This window comes from Procambarus clarkii, chromosome 82 (genome assembly GCF_040958095.1).
Source record: "Procambarus clarkii isolate CNS0578487 chromosome 82, FALCON_Pclarkii_2.0, whole genome shotgun sequence".
In the NCBI taxonomy this organism is placed as follows: Eukaryota; Metazoa; Arthropoda; class Malacostraca; order Decapoda; family Cambaridae; genus Procambarus; species Procambarus clarkii.
Window position 1 is genome coordinate 3,562,447 of NC_091231.1, and position 21,062 is coordinate 3,583,508.

The 21,062-nt window shown below is 36.5% G+C and overlaps 1 protein-coding gene across 15 annotated transcripts in view; it reads left to right on the forward strand.

The window, feature by feature from the left end:
* Positions 1 to 21,062, forward strand: part of LOC123764412 (multidrug resistance-associated protein 1) — a 51,886-nt gene that overhangs the window by 12,285 nt on the left and 18,539 nt on the right. For 5 of the 15 annotated variants that reach the window (XM_069315823.1, XM_069315824.1, XM_045752255.2 and 2 more), the window contains exons 12-20: positions 1,041 to 1,187; positions 8,204 to 8,288; positions 9,029 to 9,231; positions 11,457 to 11,633; positions 12,475 to 12,642; positions 13,787 to 13,970; positions 14,828 to 14,942; positions 17,578 to 17,728; positions 20,213 to 20,432. In XM_069315823.1, the coding sequence (XP_069171924.1) occupies positions 1,041 to 1,187; positions 8,204 to 8,288; positions 9,029 to 9,231; positions 11,457 to 11,633; positions 12,475 to 12,642; positions 13,787 to 13,970; positions 14,828 to 14,942; positions 17,578 to 17,728; positions 20,213 to 20,432 (1,450 nt within the window). Of the gene's footprint in view, positions 1 to 1,040; positions 1,188 to 3,198; positions 3,346 to 4,815; positions 4,963 to 8,203; positions 8,289 to 9,028; positions 9,232 to 11,456; positions 11,634 to 12,474; positions 12,643 to 13,786; positions 13,971 to 14,827; positions 14,943 to 17,577; positions 17,729 to 20,212; positions 20,433 to 21,062 lie in introns of all 15 variants that reach the window. The other 10 variants (XM_069315826.1, XM_069315828.1, XM_045752258.2 and 7 more) reach the window with 3 other exon arrangements.

The window sequence follows — 21,062 nt, forward strand, 5'->3', positions numbered from 1 at the left end:
AGCTAGTTTGTTATGTATCCATAAGTATGGCAGTTACATATATATTAAAATGGAATCCAAATCTAAGCTAAGATTAAGGGGACCCCATCCTTCTTTTCTTTTTCCCCCCCATTAAGAGCTCATTTCTCACCCTTGCCATGTAAATTAGAAACAAGTAGTGATGGTGAAAAATTCCTTGTATCTTATGTTCAATGTATCTTTGCAGTAAAATACACTCCCCATAAAAAGATAAAAAATATATCTTGCTTTATTGCTATAAAAATAGGACATTGTGCAAAATGAAATGCTCCTTATTAAGCAAGTTCCTCAATTGTTTCCTTGAATCCATGGGCTACATGGGTCCACATAGACAAATTTTACCTGTCAGGCTATATTGACCTGGTCACCTGTTATGACCAGGCATTCCAGTTTGTCAGGTCATGTTGACAATGGCAAATCTAGCTCGAATCACCATCAAGATGCCAAAACTTGCTATAATACAGTACTGAACAACAAATGCTAGACTCGAAAAATCCTCTCCAAATTTAATTTTAAATAAAATAGCCAATTATCTCTTTGATAACTTAAGGCTGGGCACTCAGCCACTACCCGAACCACCGTCATTGGTAGTTCCACAACAGAGTTAGAGGAACCAGCAACAGCACTTATTGCTTCCAACCCTTTTTGTGGTAGGTACTGTCGACTTGTTGTGATCAGGGTAGCTTCTGATGGCCCAGCTGGTAGTTAGTGTAATGATAATTGACATCATTTATTTCAATTACAGTATTGTTTTGAGGTGGTTTATTATTTGATAGCCAGTTCGTGTCTGTGGTGACTCAAGTCAAATTCACCAATGTCTCCTATTCCTAGCTAAGTGACCAGACTATTTAGAATGTTACTGGTCATAGTGGGAAAACAGGCTTTTAAAATTTGACAGTTTAAATGTGTCTCATGGGATTATATAGGCTGCTGTCTAGGGAGAACAATCAAAGTGTTTCAGCTCAGAAATTCAGATACATGAATCCTTTTAATTTTTTGTGTTTTATTGTTTCACATTGCAGGTGACACTGGTTATGTTTGCCACATATGTATTGTCAAACCCAACACATATTCTGACGGCAGAAAAGATTTTTACTTCTCTCTCTCTCTTAAATATTCTACGCATGCCCATGACTATGTTGCCATTCCTTATAGTGGCTACAGTACAGGTATTCTTACTAATATTTTACAGCTTATGGCAGAAATGAAAGTATTGTAATCGTAAAAATTAAGCAATGTGGGTTACATGTTTTTTATTAGAAATGCTCTGCGTTGTGACTTATTGTGTTAAGAATACTGGGTATGTAGTTGTCTTTAGAGGGAATATTTTTCCGAGTGAAAGCTGTTTCATAATACTGTACAGTATTCGTAATATTTTATGTACTGTATTTGTTTTATCGGGGTTAATTTTACATGTGTGTCCCTTTGTCTTTGATGTATATAACTGTATATCTTTGTCTACCTCATAAATGCTGCTTAAGTTGACCAGACCACACACTAGAAGGTGAAGGGATGACGACGTTTCGGTCCGTCCTGGACCATTCTCAAGAATGGTCCAGGATGGACCGAAACGTCGTCATCCCTTCACCTTCTAGTGTGTGGTCTGGTCAACTTACTTTAGCCACGTTATTGTGACTCATCGCCTGCAATGCTGCTTAAGAATCTTGTACGACGTGACCATAATACTTTAACATCTTTGTGTCTCCAGCAATGTTAGAATTATTTTTTAAGCTTTGCCTCATAATTCATTTATTTCAGATACTTACCTTGTGGTGAACCTTTCAACTTTGAGTTTTCTTATGTGCTGGAGATGGTTTAGATTTCACACTACAGCCTTACATTGTATGCACTCAACACTGGTCTCACATATGTAGTGTACAGTGTCTTGATGGAGTTATTGTTATGTGGTGTTGAGTGTCTTGAAGGATTCATTGTGGTGTACAGTATCCTGATGGATTCCTTATTGAAATTCCTGAATGAAGTAGTAAACCAAAGGCCACAGGGAACTGGGGAGGGGGGCCCACTGTTGGATGGGGATAGTGTTAACAAACTCACACTTGCTTCGAGAGATTAAAAAATTAGTTTTTACTGTTGGGGAATTCGTTTGGCAGTTTTGAGGCTTCGTTCTCTTTATACCAAGCAGTAGTCTCTGTTGGTTCGCTGACATTCTCGATGCTTTCCCAGTGGGGTGGCGGAGTGTTACCTGCTCTCTCTGCATCTGTGAGGTTGGCCAGGTTCTGGGCCTTGTCCCTGGTAGGCCAAACAAAACTTAATAGCTGATGTGACCTAGTAGCTGGGAGGGTCAAACTCTGAGAGAACTTGGGAGAACTCGGTGTAGCCCGTTCTCCCAAGCATGACTAAACTGATGTACTAAATTGCCCAGACCTATCCAAACCTAACCAAGGACCCATGAACAGGAAAGGGACATCATGTCACTTTCACAATCTGCTACAATTTTAGCACATCAGTTCTTGGGCTATGTATGCATTAAAATGCAATGTACCATTAGAAGAGTGGGTTGTTCAGTGAGATAGCACCAATATCACTCCATCACCACTTGCAACCGATGGTGGAGTGGTACAGTATCAGTATTGTGGTAGCCAGTGGCATAATCCTTGACTTTGCAGGTTCAAATCCTGTTGGGATCATAGCATTTATAATATATATTATATACAGTAGAGACATACAGTCTAAGCTCACTGATCCAAATTGTATAGGAAGCATTCCAGCCGTTTTGCCAGACATTCAGATAAGCAGACTTCTTACAGGGGATGTCCTAAAATGATCATGTTTGCAATTTGTTTGTACTACAACCACCATAATTCTTATTTCCACACATACTATAAATCAAAAATTTAATTTAAAAGAGAAACTTCAACTTACCTTGTCATAGGTTTGTCTTTATGTATGATACTGTAGATCTTTAAATGTGTAATTCTTGAAAATTTTACATAACCTATTCTCCTGTTATCCGAATTTCTGTTCGGATATGGTGAAGTTTGGAAGAAAATTATCATTACCTGATTTTGGCCAGATAATGCAAATGTTATTGTTCAGGCGACGTCGGATAACCGAACTCGTACAGTGTGTGTGTGTGTGTGTATCTATATCTCTCTATTTAAATATTATTAGTACAGTATTATTATTGTTATTACTGTATCTATTTTTTTGTACTTACAGGTTGTCTTTGCTTCCCTTACTACACATGTACTTGTAGAGAGTACAAATGCCTTGACAGCAGAGAAAATTTTTGTTACTATTGCTTTGTTAAACATTCTTCGTGTGCCATTGGGTTTAACACCAATTATTATAGCATATACAGTACAGGTAACTAAGATTGTCAGTAAACCCAGTGAATGGCTTGACCTACAGAAGCATGCTGAATCTATTGTTTCTAATGCACACTTCCAAGAAAGCTTTTTTTGAGGCACTATAGATATGCAGTAATGGTATTGTAAAATTTAATATACAGTAACCGAAATCCAATTTTGTAGTATACTCTGTTTTAATACTGTATGACTAATATTGTATTGTACATAATTTATATAGTTTGTGTCTAACTGAAGCAATTCCTTAGCTGTCATGCACACTTACAAAAATTAGCATACAGTACTCCATCATTAATTTTGTTCTTTTCATAAAGTTACTTATATTCTTAAATATACTGTACAGTATTCTTTTTTAATTTATTTTACGGAACCAATCATCAGGTGGTTACTTTTTATTCATGGGATTATTGATGCTTGAAAGGGTTAAGTCATGCCAGATTTTGTAGTATGAATAGTGGCATTTGGGATGTTGAATTAGGTTGAAGTGATGTTCTTGGTGTAGTTACAGTGTAACAAATGTTGGAGTGGAATGAGTAATGGCATACATGGGTGTGTGTTGGCAAACATTGTAAAATGATGCTATCTCAAAATTAGTTCATAACTTTATTGAAAAAAAAAAGGCTTTAGTAGGTTCTCTATCTGATATTATATGGATAGCTTTTAAAAAGTATCTTTAGCTTGGGTATGTTATGGCTTTGGACATTATATATTTTGCTCAGTATTTCAATAGTACCTCACTGTACTGATTTGTAACTTGATATTCTTCAGTTTTGAGAAAAAAGTATGGATATTGATTAATTGAATACAGACATTTATACCATGTTCACAGAATTGTATCCACATACCCCTCATATCCACAGGGTTTAGAGTGCAGTACAGTAGTCATAATCACATTGTGAACACCCCCCCCCCCCCTCTTCCCCCCCTGACCCCAATGTTTACATTGTGCGGATAGCTACTTCTTCGCTTAGAAAGTTAATCCTCAGGTTCCAGTTAAATTAGTACTTCAGCAGCTCACCATTAAATCAAATGTACAGAATGAAGTTTTAGAACCCATTTAAAGAGCAAATACTGAACAAAACTTAAATGACAAAGATTTTAAGAATGCGTCTGAGGGTTTCTGAGGGAAGCCCTGTTGGCTCCCTGAAGCTATCATACTGATTGTGATACTACTTAGTGTCATAAGTTGTGGAGTTCTTTCTGAAGGTGCAGATAAAATATAAAGTGCTTATGGATAATTGGTATTTCATACTATATGGAGATATGCCCAGGTAATCATTGTATACCTAGAGGATTATTCTTTGGATTTTTTTTTATTTTATTATGCATTTGACACCATTCTAAGTTCATCTTTCTAGGATGTACATTTAATTTTCTACTTTTATCATCTGATTTGTTTTACCCACCTAACTACAAGGAAAAATTCATGACAGTAAACAAGTTAGACTCATGGTTTCTCCTTCAACAGGTGTCCTTGGCCTCTTTTGCGACCTATGTAAATTTGTCAGAAGGAAACAATTTGGATGCAAAAACAGCATTCGTATCCCTGTCTTTATTTAATCTTCTACGTTTCCCGATCTCTATGTTGCCTATGCTTATCTCCAGCCTGGTACAGGTAAAGAAATAGAAACTCGTGGGTTTTTCATTAGTTGGAGGTCTTAGATATGATGCTTAAGCTTAAGCACAAACGAGCACAAAGTTTATTATATACTGTACTGTATATATATATATAATATAATATATATATATATATATATATAATGTGTGCTATACTAGGTATAGGTTAGGCTATAAGTGTTGACTTCTTTCTCAAGCAATAGCACAAAACAGACTTTTTGGTGTGCAACATTTCACATTTCTGTGCATATACTACACAGTTGCTCTGTGTACTCTCATTTTTCATGAACACTTTGATATATATACAGTAATTAGTTTTTAATAGTCCACAATCATTGGTATGCAACGTTGATACAGTGTGATTTATTACTGTAGTAGTTTTGATTATATGTTTTTAAACAAAACAGGATCAGGTGTGATACACATATTCTCTTAGTCATTATTAATCATAACTCGAATTATCACTTTATTGTATTATTAAGATCTTGATAAGCCGTATAAGATTATTATTTACGGGAAGTAACCTTGAAGTAATGACAGTACTTCAGTAATTGAGAAACTTCAATTTGTGGAAAGTCTGCACATCTGTTCCTTTGTAAATTTACGGGAGCACTGTTTAGGCTAAATTTTGTGCTCGTTGTGCTCAGACTAGAATAATAATGTACTCCATGGGTTTCAATTTATTTTACACACAAATAATTAAAGCATGGTAAAATTATAGTCTCACACATTTTGCCTTTTTTTCTTTTAAATAAGTTTGCTCTGCTGTTACTACACTTAGGAGACCAGTATGTTCATATTAATCACTAATTTGCATGTGGTCTTAATAACAAAGCAAAAATGATGAAGTACAGGTACAGTATATCAATAACCACCAATAAACTATTAACATACTGACATTCCAGTGATGCAATGTGTTGTCAACAAGTTTCTACAAGGTATCATGAATTATTGTAACTTTAAATTTTGCAGCATTATGTGATCAGATGGCATGCCGCACAAATGAGTGGAGCACAGTGGGCCATGTGAATGGGATATTTTTAGTAGTGCCATGCAGGATATGTGCATTTTGGCCATCATCTACTCATATTTTGTGGTAATTTCTTTGGTAATCTGTTGATATTTGAAAATATGTACTATACGTAGAGTAACCCTATCGTGGAGCACGAAAGTTTTTGGTTTAGTTCCTTTATTATGAACCCCATACCAGGAAAACGAACAAAAAGTTTACTGTCACTGATAATTAATGTTAAAGATTCAAACATGAAACACTGATTAACTGCTTAAAAAACTGCTAAGTTACCATATGGCTGATGATTGAGTTGCTTATCCACAGATAAGAGACCTTTTCTGCTTGCCAATCTTTTCAAATTAGTCAATCCCAAGAGATATGACACGGCACATTCAGTACTCCTCAAATGTGAACCACTGACCAATAAATCCTGAAAAGTCAGAAGGAAAGCTGTAGCAAGTGTTTAATTTCATAATGGAAAGGGCTTGGCAGACCTATTCCAATTGAGCCAGAACACTTTATTAATGAATGGAGTGGAAATCCAATCCTATCAGGAGAAGGATGCTCTGGAGTACAATGCAAGCTGCTGCTATTTCCTTGACATTAATGCAAGCCATGAATGATGACAGAGACCAATGTCCCTGGCCTGCATAGTGGATCTTTGAAGCAAAACTTCAACCCATTATAGAAGCATTACAAAACAGCTTGAGAGAGGGAGCTTTAAATATGGAAAAACCTGTCCAAAGGCTTACAACCAGTCATGGCCCACAGGGGTGGGACCCTTTCATCGTACGAAAACCACATTTTACTTGGCAAAGATTTCATAAGGCCGTACATTGTTGTATGCACTGTGTATATTTAAATATGTCCAAAACAAACTTACAGATCAAATTTCATTAATTTAAATTGCTTTCAAAGGCTGCACAGAGTACCATAAAAGGCTGCAGGGTTCCCCATCCTTGGGCAAAGACACACACAACACACATATCTGTGTGTGTTGAATGTGGAATATTGGTGAATATGGAATTTTCGAAGTCTGGGTCTGGGATGGATGGCATGGGCATGCTGGTCTATGGCCACTTCAAAGAAAATGATGTACAGTATACAGTATATTTATTGGCTTTAGTATGTGTGTCATACAGATGTTCATTATGTTACATACACTGTATAATCAAATTTCCAAGTAGACGTTTCCAGATCTGGATGCAGATCCAGCCTGCAATTAGAGGTTCCCAGTGCTTCTATTAAGTAGAGCAATTAATGAGATTAATTAACCCTAATATCCATTAATCTGGTGAATGTTTCCAAATCATCCAAATTTTTCATTATCCTGTATTTGAGAGTGCTGTTATATACACCATATGCACAACCTTTACTATTACAATTTGTTTCATGGGTACTTTTATCTAGTTTTATTCCGCTTTGCATTACAGACCTTAGTTAACAGGATTATTCACACCCACTTGAAGATTGGTTCTTTCATTATTCTTAGAGTATCTTTCTCTTTCTACACAATTTAAAATTGTTTAAAACTTATTTGCAATTCATTATATTGCCAGTGTGTTTTTTCTCTTTAATTTTGAATTATACGACTGTTTCTGTATCAGTTTATATCAATTTATACGTACAGTATATCGAATTTACTTATAATTTGATGGAAGCTCAGTATGCATTATTCTTTGTTAAGATGAGTATGTGTTCACTGCATGTTGTTTTATCATTGTCTTAAGTGTGGGTAATCAGTAGATATTTTCCTTAAAATCCTTTAATTTGGTGAATGTTTCCACATCATTAATTTTGCATGTTTATAAGCTTACCATAAACATTTTGTATCAAAATGAACTTCTGTAGATTGTAGTGTCTGAAATAATGCATGTGGCTTCCTTAATATTTCTTATTAACTAAATACATTACAAATGTATACCTAAGTCTGCATGTATGTATATATACATATATGTATTATATATATAAAGTACTTGTATATATAGTAATTTATTGGGTAAGTACATAATTTTTGTATGTATACAGTACAATATTTGTATGGCTTATTACTTTATTAAATTTTATTTGTTAGTAATATTTATTTGAAATATTATGTTGTAAAATAAATACACAAACAAAAGTAAACTATTTTTCGTGATATATTGCTGAATATATACTTAAAGTGTAGACACATATTATATTACTGCAGTATATGGTCTTCTAATGTATTGTTACTCTTCTTAAGGCAAGTGTTTCCTTGAAGCGACTAAATAAGTTCCTAAATGCTGACGAATTGGACCCTAACAATGTATCAAGAGACAGCAAGGAGAGTAAGTTAATGTTGGGTTTTTATACCTGCATTCTCTTCTCAGGAAGCTCCCTGAAGCTATCTTGCAGAGATTGCTCCATGTAAATGAGTTGCATGAGGTGCAGGAGTTCTGTTTGGCCCACATCTGATGTGACCCATTTGCTTGGAGCAATCTCAGCGAGCTAGGTACATTTTTCCCCATGTGGTTGTAGTTTATTATTTGTGTACTATTACACTAGTTTATTACTTGTGTTTATTACATCCCAAACCTGGGATGTTAGAATATAATCAATAAAGCTCATTAAATACAAAAATATCTTGTGTGTGAAAGTCCAAATTTCGGTCCATCTTATAACCCACATTCAACCCTGCATAAAGAACAAAATTTCCCACAATTTCTAAACTTAGGATAAATGTGAATATCTTTTTATTTATTGCAAATCATATTGTACAAGATTTTATTCAGATTTGTTTTTTCTTGACGTTGTTATTTGCGGCGAAGCTTTAGATGATGCAGAATTTCAAGTAATTGTCATAATCTCAATTGTTGAAATTAAATAACAGCTTCATTGATAATACTGTTTCATATTACTTTCATAGTTTTTCTATAGGCTCTTTGAATTTTCTAATGTAACTCAATATTTGATACATATTAATTTTTACCCCTGAAATTTTTAACATACTATACATGTACTGCATTTACCCTTCTGAAAACTAGTATCTATGGGTATTTATAATCATATTTTGTATATTTTTCTACAGATAGTTCTGTTACAATTAAGGACGGCACTTTTGCTTGGGGTCATGGTGAGGAGGATGGAAATCCGATTTTGAAAAATATCAATATTACTGTGGCTGAAGGCTCTCTGGTTGCTGTTGTGGGAAGTGTTGGAGCAGGCAAGTCCTCACTCTGCTCAGCAATCCTAGGTGAAATGGAGAAACAGTCTGGAAGGGTTAATATTAAGGTACAGTAATGTGTTGAAATACAGTATTGGCAATATTGTTCATGTTTTCATGTGTTTGTGTTTCATAATAAACTGACAAGGTATATTATAAAACATAAACTGTAGATATATATTACATATTATAAACGTATATTACAGACACAGTATATTATAGACATATATGTTTTGTGTGAATTTTTAGTACCACATGTACTATATTTTGTTTCTCATTTCTTTTTTATGACAATAACATCCTTGTCAGCTCTCTCCTCACTGTGTCTTATCACTATACTCAGCATTACCATAAAGAATTTTATGTAATACATAATTAGTTTAATCGTCATTTAAACATATAAACAGCAAGATAAATCAAGCTTAGAAAACAAGAAACAAAGACCCATGGTGGACAAGCCACCCCAATTTTGAAGCAGTTCTTTTGTTAGTTCCACTTACTGTTATGGATATACATATTGTCCTGAATCCCTCTAGGCTTAAACCTTAGTCATTTTGCCTGGCATTTCCCACCCTATTGCTTTTTGAGTCTCAGTTTTTTCAGTTAAGCACTGGCCTTTATAGACCCTAATTTTGTCCTGCAGGAGTCATTTGCAGGTTATGTAATTGTTCTGTATGTTAGTGGTTTATTATGCTTGTATATTTATGCCTCACTTTTCATGTGGACTAACTGTTCACTTTGAACCGGACGTACCTAGAGTGATCATTTACAGGTGTTCACTGGCGTGGCCCCTGCCTAGCCAGAGTTGCTTTCTCCAGTGGGTTCAGGTGATGGTCTCTGAGAGGCCAACTTCTGGTGGAATGTGTTTCACCCTTAGCAGTGCACAGGTCTTTGACTCCTCTGCGAAGCCTTGTGGATGGGGTCGGCTGATTTTTTGTCTAAAGGTAACACAAGGTGCTCACCTTCTTATTAAATAGTGTGGCACTTACATCATTTAACAACCACATTTTCCCCTAGGCTGTTTATAAGCAGTTGGATAGCATTCAGCAAGTGGCTCCTGTCCCCAGTATTTCCTGCTTGGTCGACCCTTCGAGATTCAGTAAGCCCTTTGCAATTTTCGGAGGGTTTGTTATGGACAAACCCCTACGATTCTGTCCTTACAGGATGAGAGTTTGAAGGATTTGCCTTGGTTTTGAGGTATTCCAAATGCCATTCTTACTTCCTCTGTTATGCTGTCTGTAGGATGGGGAATATGTTCCACCTTGAGCCTGCAGATGTGTGGCCAAATTCTAGGGACTCTGCTTATGAGGCCAGCTGGTGCTTTATGGGCCAAGTTTGCCTGTGTACGTTGGTTGTCACTTATTGCCATTGTGGTTATCTCATGGTTGGCCTGTGTGCCTTTCAAAATCCAGAGTTAAGGCAGTTGGTGTTTTCTACCCTCTTCAAGTTTGCTTCTCCATCTCTTTCCTCAGTCTAGCTGATGTTGTTTGGCAGGCTTGGGGATCTGCCCCTTTAATCTCAGTTATGAAATGTTTGAGGTTTTGAAGGCTAGGAAGTGGTGATACTTTAGGTGTGTTTGGGCCTTCTCTGTGGACTATCCCTTGCACTTAAATGACGGAGGTAACCAAGCTTAGTTAATCCTAGTTAACCAAGCTTAGTTAATCCAACGAATCCTAGCTTCCTGGCTAGGATTCGTTGCCTTCTGTTTCTTGGGGATTTTGCCGCCACAGATTCTTCCATGTGGGGAAACGTTTTTCTATTCTCTGTGTCTGGCTTGGGACTTTGATCTGCTCCAGTGCCTTCTGTTATTGGAGTGTCCAGGGCTGGATAAGGGGAATACCCTGAAATAGAATGCTGTATGAATGTGAGTGTTGGAATTATAACCACTTCCAAATCTCTCTCACTTTTTGATTTCTGTAGTTGCCTTCCACTTTTGGTGTTGATTCCTTTGGCCACCTCTCACCATTTCCCATTTACATTACCCTACACTTGTTGGGGTTAAACTTTAATAGCTATATTTGTCTGCTCACTCCTGGAGTTTGTAATTTCTTGTAATATTTTGCAGTAATTATCAGGTATTACATTCCTCATTGGTTTTGTCATTCACTTAAATTAAGAGCAGCAGTGGTCCTAGGACCAAGTTTTGGGGAACCCTACTTGTCACATTCCTGCAGCTTGACATAACCTCTCTGGCTGACCCTATGACACTTTATACTGATGACTCTTGTCTTTGGAAATTTTTTATTCTCTAGGTTCTACAGAGTTCTAATGTGATTTTTTTTGTTTGTTTCAGGGAAGCATAGCTTATGTGGCTCAGCAAGCTTGGATTCAAAATTCTACCTTAGAATATAACATTTTGTTTAATAATGAAAAGGACATGGACAGATACAACAGCTGCATCCGAACATGTGCTCTAGCACCTGACTTGGAAATGCTTCCTGGTGGAGATCAGACAGAGATTGGCGAGAAAGTAAGTACTGTAATGCATTTTTCTGTTTGCAGTTTTATTTGTCAGTAACAGTAACATGAAACCTGTTAGCTTTATCAAGGGTGCCCCTAGAGAATATGTCTAAAAGTTGTTCAATTCTTTGGCTCCGGTCAGAGGGCACACTTCCTTCATGGGACAATTGATTGATCTCTGTGATGAGCAAGTTTTTCAAGTGCTGTGTGTAATTAGTGGCTTTATAAACCATTCAACTACTGTACTACATCTTCTAAGTAGCCACTGTAATCTGATTCTTTGTATATCCTATAAATAAAATATAATTATTATTTTTATTAATATAGTAGTTTCAACATCCTGTGACATCCATTTAAATATCTGACCTTCCAGTATTGTTTGGCAGTGATAGAAAAAATGTTACCTGGTACAGTAGATCTAAATTTGTCGTTAATTATTGGTTTCGGTTCAAGACTACGTCACCATTATGAGTGCTATATGGATTAATGGTAATAAGAAAGCGGCTGTTTTCTTATAAAACAACACAAATTGTAGGGAAATTTGGACTAATTTACATTATTATCTTACAAATTTTTGTTATTTCATGTTTTTATTGTGATACTCTAGTATGATGTACTGACATTTTAATGTATAATTTCTTAATCTTTCCCATATGTATCTCTCCCTTTCTCATCTCTTATATCTCTCATTTTTGTTTTTCTTTATGGACCCGCCATAGCCCGTGCTACTTGGAACTGTTTGTTCCGAGTAGCTGAATCTAAAACAACGTCTTTTCTTAATCTCTCTTTTTTTTCATTTATCCTCTTTTTCCTTTAATGAACTGATATACAGTATCATTTTTGTCTTTTAGGGCATCAATCTGAGTGGAGGCCAGAAGCAGCGTGTCAGTCTGGCTCGTGCTGTATATGCTGATACTGACATCTACCTCCTTGATGACCCTCTCAGTGCTGTAGACTCACATGTGGGCAAGCACATATTTGAGCAAGTAATTGGTCCAGAAGGAGTTCTGAAGAGAAAGGTAAAGCTGAAAAAACTTGTGATATAAAGTCACTGGCAAAAATGACTGACATTTAACATTATTTTAGTTTCATTTTGGACGGCTGAAGAAATTTGAATAATTGAAATTTGGATTACAATTTTATTTTTTGTAAGGGGTGTATCTTTATTTTCATTATGAATAAAAACACTGACTTTCCTGACAAGATAGGGTATCAAGTTTAAATAGATAGGGTATCTATTTATCTGATATCTAGTTTAAGAGGAACAAGTGTTTTAAGTAAAATTTATAATTACTTTGTAAACTAGTAAAGGAAGTTTTGACACACTTCTCAATATATATTTATTTAAACATGTGAATAATTTACTTGATTCTACTATATTAAAAAAAAGTTTAGTATAATCAGCCGGTTGACATCCTAGTATGGCTGTCATTCCTTACATCTGATTGTATCCAAATTGCATTTTTCTGGACATTTCCACTTGGTTGCCCCCAAAGGTAACATTTTATTGTCTCTGGGGGTGCAAATTATGCACAGGCATGGTAACATTTAAGGTATCAACACTTTGAATTTTTCAAAACATGTCTGCAACGTTATATGATAATAGTATGGTACTGTGAAGCACTGAATGATGTTATTCAGGTAACGTGAACTGTAGAAAGTTAAAATCATAAAACAATTAAATAAAACTTTTAAAAGCTCTCTTGACAACTCTGATATTGCCAGGGAGCATCTTAGTTAACTACTGGTTGGCTCATCAACTGTTTACAACTCCTGCCACCAAAATTTGCCCTCTGAACCATAATACTGTACTGCCTACCTCACCATGCTTCCTCATATTCATTCTCAATAGTCTTGGTGTAAGAGGGAAGGCAGAGAACCAGATCAAGTGGCTTGTTCATTGGTGCATGTACACTTAGTTTACTTTGGTATTTAACTATATTCAGGGCTAATGAACACTCACTGATTGGTCAGAAAGTAATTGTGGTAGCCTAAATAGCCCTTCAGAGGTTGATAGTCTTAGGCCCAACACCAAACCAAAACAAAATTTCATAGTGCAGAGAGAATATGATAATCTGTGCAGTATAACACTTTCTATGGGTTTGCTTCAAGTCTGTGTGTTCTCTGTATTTTTTTAACGAGAGTGCCTTTATTTCCTTCTAGACTCGAATTTTGGTAACCCATGGTGTTACATACCTACCACAAGTTGACAAAATTGTGGTTCTCAAAAATGGAGTGGTTACAGAACAGGGAACCTATTTAGAGCTGCTCGAAAAAAAAGGAGAGTTCCAAGAATTTCTTGTGCAGTATTTATCAGAAAAAGAAGAGGAGGCTGATACTGTGGAAGGTACGTATAGTATTAAAATATTGTGTGCAGATTTCTGTGATGAAAGTCATTGGCTTAAAAACCTTACTCTATAAGTGGCCTGGGGAAGAGGTTGTAAATCCAGGTACTGTATACAGTACACCAAATATTTGTATTAGTAGAAAATTTTGCTAAAAGGGCTTTTAAGTGTACAGTGCAACCTTAAAAATTTGGACAAATTAGTTACAAATTTTAAAATTTTCTGGAACTTTAAATATTTTTCTTATTGTTATTGATAAAATAATATGCCCCTGGTTCATAGTTACCCACAGTAAGTAAAGTACAGTAAGTAAATTCATCGCCTGATGTTGGCGTTTAGCTCAACGAGTTTTATGTTAATTATGAATGTTTCCCTTGGTCTGAGTGAATTGTTTGCATAGTTGTTTGGCATTTTCAATGCTTTGGTCTTTGTTAACCATCCAGTTGTCTATAAACCTTCAGTGACTTTCTGGATGCTTTCCCAGTGTGGTGCCGAATTGTCAGTCACTCTGTACTCTGTGAGTTAGCCATGTTTAGGTTCTGGTTTCCAGTAGGCCCAACAGAACTCCCTGTGGCCCATTTGCATGGAGCAGTCTGAGTGAGATAGCTTCACGGAGCCACCGGGGCTCATCTAGAAAGAGACATTTCATTACATTCAACAATGATTTTTTTACATTTTCAATTGCACATTTGGAAAGAGCAGATTTTTCTCTTACTAGAAATGTTATCAAAAGCATGCACTTAAGAAATTAATTTGGCTGCATTTAGACTCTCAGCAGGGATTTTCATCTTTCAGTGACCTACTAATGTATGTATTTTAAATTTGTCTAAATTTGTTTTTGGTCATTGTTTTTTTGTAGGTCTGGAGGAAATTAAGCTGCAACTTGAGGGTAAAATTGGTCGTGAAACTCTTCAACGACAGATTTCTCGCAAGAGACAGGATAGTGAAAGTGAAAATGTGGAACATGATAAAGGGTAAGTGAAAAGAGAAGTAAACGAAACTTAATTTAAATCATAAACAGCATAATTAGGAGTCCAAAAATAGGTGACGGTGAACCATTTTGGCAGAATTTTTGTCATATCTCTTAATTGAGATAGTTGTGATGGAGCAGGGGGCAGAGGGAGTTAAAATACCATCCAACTAATAAGATATTACAGTCACAGGTGGTATCTTGGGTAATAATTTGTAGGATATTTGTGAGAAAGTTGAATAGAGATTTTGTATGGAGTTAGAAATTACTGGTATATGCAAGAAGGTCAATGATACTAATCAGGAGATTAGTATCTCCTGATCCTAATCTTCAGAAAGGGAACTATCAGGAAAAAGCAACTATATAGCACTGGGACGGGGGAAGGAATGGTGCCCCAACCATTTGGACGGTCGGGGATCGAACGCCGACCTGCATGGAGCGTACTGGCAAGGGAAAGGAAAAATTAAATAGTGAAGATGTTGGGAAAGTAGGGAGATTTTGTTAGCAGATGGACATGATGCTACCAGTAGGTGGAGGGAATATTATAAAGTCTTAATAATTACAAATGGTGATCATCTGGTGTTGTTACCCATGGCTTGTTTATGTCTAAGTTCCTTCGACCTAGACAAAAAAAATCTGCAAAGATGGATAAAAGGCAAACCCAAGACCTTCTCAACCAAACACCAAAAGCTCTGAACCCTACGAAGCACAAAACCAGGAGAAAAAAAAGGGGGAGGAGTTCCAAGCACATTGACCTTATACCTCCTGATGCCAAGCCCCCTAGCAACATACAGTACTACAAAACCAGGGGACTTTCAGAGCAAAGGTAGACACTCATACTGCTGTTAAAACCCCTGGAGGAAATGGTCACTACCATTACCAGCACACCCACTTTGAGTGAGTGTGCTGGTGGTGGCAGTGGTTATTTCATTTTCTTCATTTTCTGATGTGTGATTTGGTCATCATATCTTCAGCCATACTCATCATCTGCACTCCTTAATATGAGAGGGGGAGGGGGGAAGCTGAAACAGTACAAAGCCCCCATCTGATGGAGGATTAACAGGGAAGCTAGAAAGAGAACATTGAACTCTGGCCAGAGCAGGAGGCACAGAAGATGAGGTTCTGAAGAGTTTCCAATAGTAAGAGCAAACACCCCTTTGGCAGCTAAAGACCAAGGCCTGAATAGCAAGGCAAAGGCATGCAAGATGGTCACCAGCCTGCTGGGTTACCCATAGCCCAGAAATCACCAGGACTAACAAAGAGAAAGGCAGAAGGCCAAAGCATTTGTCACAAGGGCAGAGGCCATCAGCTGCCATCATAAGCTCACAGGTTGAGCACTGTTGCCACAAGGGTCTAGGCCAACAACTACTTACCAAAATGAAAATGCCTTCTTCAGCTGCTGCTACAAGAGCATAGACCCAATAAAGCCCACAGCTGTAGCAAGAGAGCATCCCTTCAGTCAACATGCAAAATGATATAGGCAACAGGAAGAAATAACAATGCTTAAAAAAAAAAGCTATCTCATAATCTGAAATTGCAAGCATCAAAATTTAGCTCTGAATTGCCTTGGAAAAGAACCTGATCAAGCCAACAGAGGAAAAGAGATAAACAGACCTCCTGGAGGCAATATCAGCTACTAGGCCTGTTGCTCAGACTGGCAATCATGCCAGGCACAAAGGAAACATTATTGGCAAAGCACACATGCAACCCCATCCTTGGGTTTGTCAGTCAGCCAAGTAAGAATCGCGTAAACGTGATCGAAGATCACCCCCGGCTAAATTCCAAAGCATTAAAACCCATAGGAATCAAGTCAGGTGTGAAAGCAACATAAGCATTTAGCTAACTACTGTACTTCAACTCATATTTACAGATTTACAGTTTAAAGGTTAAGGATACAAAGTTTAGAGGCAAGCAATGAACATTTTAAGTAGATTCCTTTTTATGTGGTCTCTTGATTCCAGGTTAGATCTTGTAAACGGTTTAGTGTCATGGAAAGTTCCTTTTGTCTGTTATTCTGTGTTGTTCAGTATTGAGTTAATGTTAAGTGACCTCTAGCATCTCTTATGTCTACAGAGACTATTTGTAATGTTCCATGTGGCACTGATGCCAAGAATGTCACCTGTTTTAAAGACCATGATCCATATTCCAGAGGACACTGTGGGTTTTACCTTAATGGGCAACTGATTCATACACAGAAAAATGCTTTACATGTATTCTCAAAGTCTTATTTTTACTTTTCTGCTATTGATTGCACTTAATTGCCTCATTCTAGACATTTTGACTTTTACAGTTGTAGGGATTTTAAGAAAAGGGTGAAATATTGAACAGTACAGTACCAGTGGTGATTATTACCAAAATAAGTTAATCTTGGGTGACATTAGGATTGCATTAAATCAATGCAGTATAGATTCAAGTGCATGCAAGAGTAAATGATAGCTCCTGCATTATTAATTTTTTACTAATTTTCTTTTTATTTAGAGTGTAAAAATTAGATACATGCTAATTTAACATACCTTATATCAAATTTGTTTTCTAATTAATAAGCTATTATTTATCAGCATTCCATAAACTGAGTTGCCATATAATAAGGAATACCTGTACATATACTCAGTACTAATACAGTATACATAATTTTACAGTGATACTAAAGTCAAGAGTAGCGGTATAACACGCCAAAAAACCATTAGCGAGTCTGAGAAAGGAAAGGCGGTAACAGCCCCTTCAGCTCCAGTCGCACAAGACAAAGTTGGTCAGAAACTTATTGAAGCTGAGAAGGCAGAGACTGGCAAGGTAAGATCTGTTTATTTTGTGGCAAATATGAATTGTTTATTGTTATTACAATACACTGTGTATATTTTTCTGAGCAAGGTCATATCATTTGCTTCCCAAACCAGGTCCTTGGACCACTCAGAATACCACAAACTCATTAAATTGTGTTAACCTGTGCCTCATGGTGACAAATGTCTGTAAATGGTCTGGCCGCCTTAGCTGAAGAGGGTATTTATTATAGGAGAGAAAATTCAATCACCTTCCAAATGCCAGTTACATCTTGGCAGCCCACTAAATGCTACTTTACTTCCTTCCTCAAAGGGGCCAATAGGCCTTCTACAGTTTCTTTTATTTTTATATTCTTTTGTTAATTGAGATGGCAGTACTACCTTCACTATCAGGTCGGAGGACCAAGCTGTCTTCACATGTTACCTGATGCTCACTTCATGTCTTCATGATGATGTCTTCATCAACTCTGCAAAGGCAAATTCATTTAAGCTGTCTAGCTTTGTCAGCACAGGGTGCTCATTACTTAATGTTCACCTTACAAAATGTAACCAGTTGTTTGCATGCTTCTGACTATTTTTTATCTACATCAGCTGTGCATCAGGGTTATCTTCTACTTGTTAACCACAAGTGCAGGATATGGGTATATCTTTACATTTTTCCACTCATCTGCATTTCCAGCTTCCATTTCCATATCTTATGTTCTGTTGCCCACTTTGTCTAAATCTAAAGACGCTCTCCTTGTCCACTTTTTCTGTTCCTCCTCAGGAGCTCATAGCTGGAGTAGCATATGGTAGTTAGCATAGATTTAACTGGTGTTCTGTGTGTTTCTTGTTATTTCTCAGATGGGATTTAAGTTTTTGTTTCTGCTCTTTGGTGTCATTGCGAGTGAGCCTTTTGATCGTGGAAGGAACTTTAATCTCTGCTTTCCAATTTAGGTGCTAAGACCATTTGCATAGATACTCTACTTGTCACTGTAGGGCACAGGTCAGTAGTGCCTGGCGGGAATGTTGTGCTCTTGATGGGTCCAGGTTCTGGCTCACTGAGCAACAATGGGGCTGCTCAAAAATAAATGTTTAATAAACTCAATAACATACTTTTTTAATTGTTGTTCAATATTTTGACCTTGTATATCTATTGTCTTTGATGATGCTCTTTATAATAACTTTTCATTCTTGATTAAATGACTGCATGTTGAATCCTTCCTAGTCATTTCAAGCACTTTCATGTGTTTAGAACTCTCGGCAATGTACTTGAAGTATCGCATACAGAATTCTACATGCTGATATAACTATCAGAACAGTTAGAAATTGTCTTTTGCTTGCCCAGAACAAAAATGTGTGGAAAGAATGAATTCCTCCAACAGATACACGTAGGTGAAAAGGGGAAGAAACTTCCCATGGTACAAGGAATGTGCTGTTGCCTTGTGCATGGGGTAACTGTGACAATGATTATCACACCTTGCATATGTTCAAAAGACCAAAACTAGATGATAGCTTTGTTCATGTACAAAAATAATAATGTAAAATGTACACTGGAAATGCACACATAGCAAATATACAGATACCGGTATATTGGTACTCTATTTGTAAATCAAAATACTGTATTAGTGAACCAAGGGTGCAATTAAATGTTGGGGCATCTAATGCATCATTAGGATAAAATAAAAAGGAAAATTAAAACTAATGAAAACAAATTGAAAATATGCTGTCCAGTATTCCCAGCTATTCCCATTACTGCATAATTGAAACCACATAAAATAGCAATCAGCTATTCCCAGCTATTCCCATTACTGCATAATTGAAACCACATAAAATAGCAATCAGTGTGGAAGGAGTTGTAGTCCCTCTACTTCCACCATTTAGGTACTTCCATGGGCAACTAAAGCCAACTCTAAGCACTGCCATGTGGCAAGTAAAGTTTGTTTTTCTTAATGATGGTTCTAACATTTATCTAAACTCCCTTTGTAACCCATTGGATGTTTTATTACAATGAATACTGTTTCTCATTCTTAATCCTTCACTTTTCATGTGTGTGTGTGTGTGTAATTACCTAAGTAATTACCTAAGTGTAGTTACAGGATGAGAGCTACGCTCTTGGTGTCCCGTCTTCCCAGCACGGGACACCACGAGCGTAGCTCTCATCCTGTAACTACACTTAGGTAATTACACACACACACACACATGAAAAGTGAAGGTGTGTGTGTGTGTGTGTGCTTGCTAAGGCAATCCTTATGTTTTCCCAATACTTTTTTTTCGTGCATACCAGTGAAACTATTGAAGTACATACTGTAATATGATAGCCAAATCAGCATGTAGAAATATTTAAAAGGTTTTAAATGCTCTTTCAGGTGTCTTTAGAACTTGGAGGTAGTGAGATGTCTAGGAAAGATATTTTATAAGGCTGCTTCATTAAAAAAGAGTAATTTCAAGGCATCAGTTGTAGACAAGGAAATTTTACAATAATTCTAACAGTTTCATTAATTTTTCAATCTGCCAGGTTTCATTTGGAGTCTATGGCTACTACATTCGTGCTATTGGAGTGTTATCAGCATCTTTCACTATTATATTCTATGTGCTGTCACAAGCTTGTACTGTAGGCTCCAATGTGTGGCTAACAGCATGGTCACAAGATCCTAAGGCAGTTATAAATGGCACCATGGATACATCAGTTAGAGACAAATATCTTGGGGTCTATGGTGCTCTTGGCATTGGACAAGGTGAGTTATTAGTGAACATTTCTATTTCTTATTTTTATAATACAAATTAAGTTTAGAATACTGAAGTAGTATTTACCTGCTGTATTTTTGTAGCCACACTATTTTGTAGAAGTATTACAAATGTTAAATCATTCAAATTATTCTTCCTTAATGTATTATTTTATCACTACAACCTCTCTTCTATTCTATCTCTTGGCACTCTCCTAACATGTAAATTAAAATGGAATCAGTTTACTGTGATAGGCAAGTTTTTAAACAATACCTCAAAATTTCATAGTATTTTGTATAGTAAAGTATAGTAAACAATACCTCAAAATATCCCATTTCATAGTATTAATGCGGTTATTGTCATGAATGTTACTAAGGGAATGCGGTCATTGTATGATGCTTTTAAAGCATTTGTCTGGGTTTTTACATGTATGATGCAAATTGGGTATAATAGCTCTCTGAATGTAAATAAAGAAAATCAGTGATAAAACAATTAGTGAAACAGAGGATAAAACAGGAAGCATCAGCATAGTCTAGCACCAGGCATTAACAAGATCCAGACATGCCTTGCAGACTGCATCCACCTGCTAGATAAAAAAGAGGCATCAGGTGAGAGGAAACATACCCAGTCATCTCTATCCT